The sequence below is a fragment of the Triticum aestivum genome, chromosome 1A (genome assembly GCF_018294505.1).
Source record: "Triticum aestivum cultivar Chinese Spring chromosome 1A, IWGSC CS RefSeq v2.1, whole genome shotgun sequence".
Lineage (NCBI taxonomy): Eukaryota > Viridiplantae > Streptophyta > Magnoliopsida > Poales > Poaceae > Triticum > Triticum aestivum.
Window position 1 is genome coordinate 416,233,121 of NC_057794.1, and position 2,307 is coordinate 416,235,427.

General features: G+C 50.5%; 1 protein-coding gene across 1 annotated transcript; it reads right to left on the reverse strand.

The window, feature by feature from the left end:
* Nucleotides 1-551: 551 nt before the first annotated feature.
* On the reverse strand, nt 552-2,102 carry LOC123140878 (uncharacterized protein KIAA1522-like). The gene is made up of 2 exons (XM_044560174.1): nt 1,471-2,102; nt 552-1,369 (listed from the first exon to the last, which is right to left on the reverse strand). Exons 1-2 carry the CDS (start codon nt 1,902-1,904, stop codon nt 1,348-1,350), a joined length of 456 nt encoding a protein of 151 aa, XP_044416109.1. The 5' UTR covers nt 1,905-2,102; the 3' UTR covers nt 552-1,347.
* Nucleotides 2,103-2,307: the final 205 nt, after the last annotated feature.

Consider the following 2,307-nt stretch of genomic DNA (forward strand, 5'->3'; position numbering starts at 1 on the left):
TGAGGAACTTCATGTAGGATTGGAGAAAAGCTGGCTAAAAGCTCATGATTTGGAGCACAGGGTGATGTATCTAACAGAGAAGAACAAGAAACTGAAGTTGAAGATGAATAAGAGAAATGAGCTTATGCAAACATGGGGATTTCTCATAGTTCTTTGCATTAGCATTTTGGCAACATTGTTTTCCGAGTCGTCTAAGAATCCATACTAATTGGATGATTGTGTGTAATGTAAGGTAGTGTTGTGAGTTGTGAACTATCTTGAGTAGCTGTGAAGTGTTTGGACCAAAGTTGTATTGGTAATGTAATGTGACATATTTCATAGGGAAACAATTTGCACTTCATACATAGACGAGCGGACTGCATGTCTTTTCATGTGTTTTTCCTGTTTGTTTTTCTTGTTTTTTTGTTGTTTGCCTATACCTACAAATAACAACAGAGTGAGCTGCATAAAAAATCAACGTTTTCTATTTTAGTTTCATCCATTTTTTTGCACTTGGCAACATAGTGAACCGTTGGGAGAGAGAAGATCACTGCGACAATGAAAGAAGTGAGTTCCACTTAAAAAAGTTTTTTTTCTTCAATGCACGTTTTCGAGAGAGCTGCAATTTGTACATGTCTGGAACATGAGATGGGGCGAACGAACTGCAATGATCCTCTTTTTAATCCACAGTAGAAACACACACAAATCACAATGACGAGGGACTTAAAAAAATAAATGCGCATTTTTGTCCGTGATATGCAATCCAGCGCCGGCGCACTGCATGTCCAGCCCCCACAGCACTGTATCTGTGCGCCCATGGGTTCCAGCCAAAATCTGAAAAGCGGAAAAATGTCAACCGTGAGCAAAATACACACAAAACCACCGTCTTCCTGCACCCCATCTTCAAAAAACAAACAAAAATGGAACAAGTGGGCTGCATCACAAGACAACACTCTTTTGCGTTTTTCCTTGTGTGCATGCAGTGAACCACAAGACTCCTTCAAGTGGGCTGCATCAACCCATCTACCATGGCGAATTGCAAGCAGGAGCTACCACCTTTTCCTATCAAAAAACTGCAAGCAGGAGCTAGTGAACCTCATGCCCAGCGAACTACACAAAGAGTTTAGTGTACTGCATTAGTAAATGTACTTCACTATATCCCTGCAAAATCTGAAAAAATTTGCCGGTGCCTATGGAGGAACTGCATGATGGCGCGTGGTGCACTGCTCGAGGTATCCAGATGCACTGCAATGGCACGGTAAGGGACCTCGCAAACGACCGCACGCCTGAAGGGAGCCGTCCGTGCTGGGGATGGTGTGGTCGCGCCGGCGTGCACCAGCACCGAACCGCATCACGCATGACGCCGAACTACATGGCGATGGCCGTCGGACTGCAGAGGGGAGACGGTTTTGTTGAAACACATCAGTCCAAAATAGGAGATCGAGGGGTAGGAATCGGATCCGAGGCATAGATGCTCATCAGAGGCCTCACCGGAGAGGTGAGATGGAGGACGCCTGGTCTCCTCCTCGGCCCCTGGCGGCGGACAGGTGCGCGACGGGAACCGGTGGTTGGGCGGATCCGGGCGGTGATGGCCAGAGACAAGGATGACGAGATGTGGTCAGGCCGGGCTGAATCCTCGCGTGGCCTGGCAGAGTTGGCACCGCCGCTTGACGCACCGGTTGTGGGCGAGGGGCGCCGTCGTCAGGAGAGATGAGGGAGAGGGTGGAGCATGGCGCTGGTGGTGGCCGTTTGTGGAGAAGAAGGTCGCCGCCCCGTAGAGACCCACCTCCCAGCACCCCCGTGCGGATCTCGCCGGATCCAGCACCGGGCTGATGGAGTGGGGGGCTTCCACTCTGAGGCTTGGCGGCGGCCGGATCTGGTGGCTGAGGCCGCGCTGGCAGCCATGGGCGGCCGGATTCCTCCATGACCCGCTGGATGGCGCGGGAGAAACAGGAGGGCGGCGTAGAAGGTGGTGCTTGTGGGACGCCGCAGTTAGAGGTGCTGGTGGGCGTCGCCGCCGGAGAAGGTGGGGCAGTGCGGGAAGGGAAGTGGGGCGCGGGGAGGTGGCTGGCAGGGAGCTGATCGAGGTCGTGGGGAGAGTGAGCGCCGCGGGAAGTTTTTTATTGGCCCGTGCAGTTTGGTCTGTTTCTTTTGCGGGGTTAATTTGTAGCCACGGGTCAGGACGAAACTGTTATCAGAATAAGATTAGGTGTTAGCAGAATAAGACTCTTAAGAAATGTTATCATAATAGACCCACCTTATTATATGCTTACATCTCTTCTCATCTTAATGTAATTTTGTGCACCGTGTTCCAATGTAAATCAATGG

What these genes read in the sequence shown, in the direction of transcription:
- LOC123140878 (XM_044560174.1), bottom strand. Translation starts at nt 1,904, where the DNA reads ATGGAGGAATCCGGCCGCCCATGGCTGCCAGCGCGGCCTCAGCCACCA. An exon ending in TCCTCCATCTCACCTCTCCG is followed by an intron (nt 1,370 to 1,470) that starts GTGAGGCCTCTG and finishes TCCCCTCTGCAG; the next exon opens with TCCGACGGCCATCGCCATGT.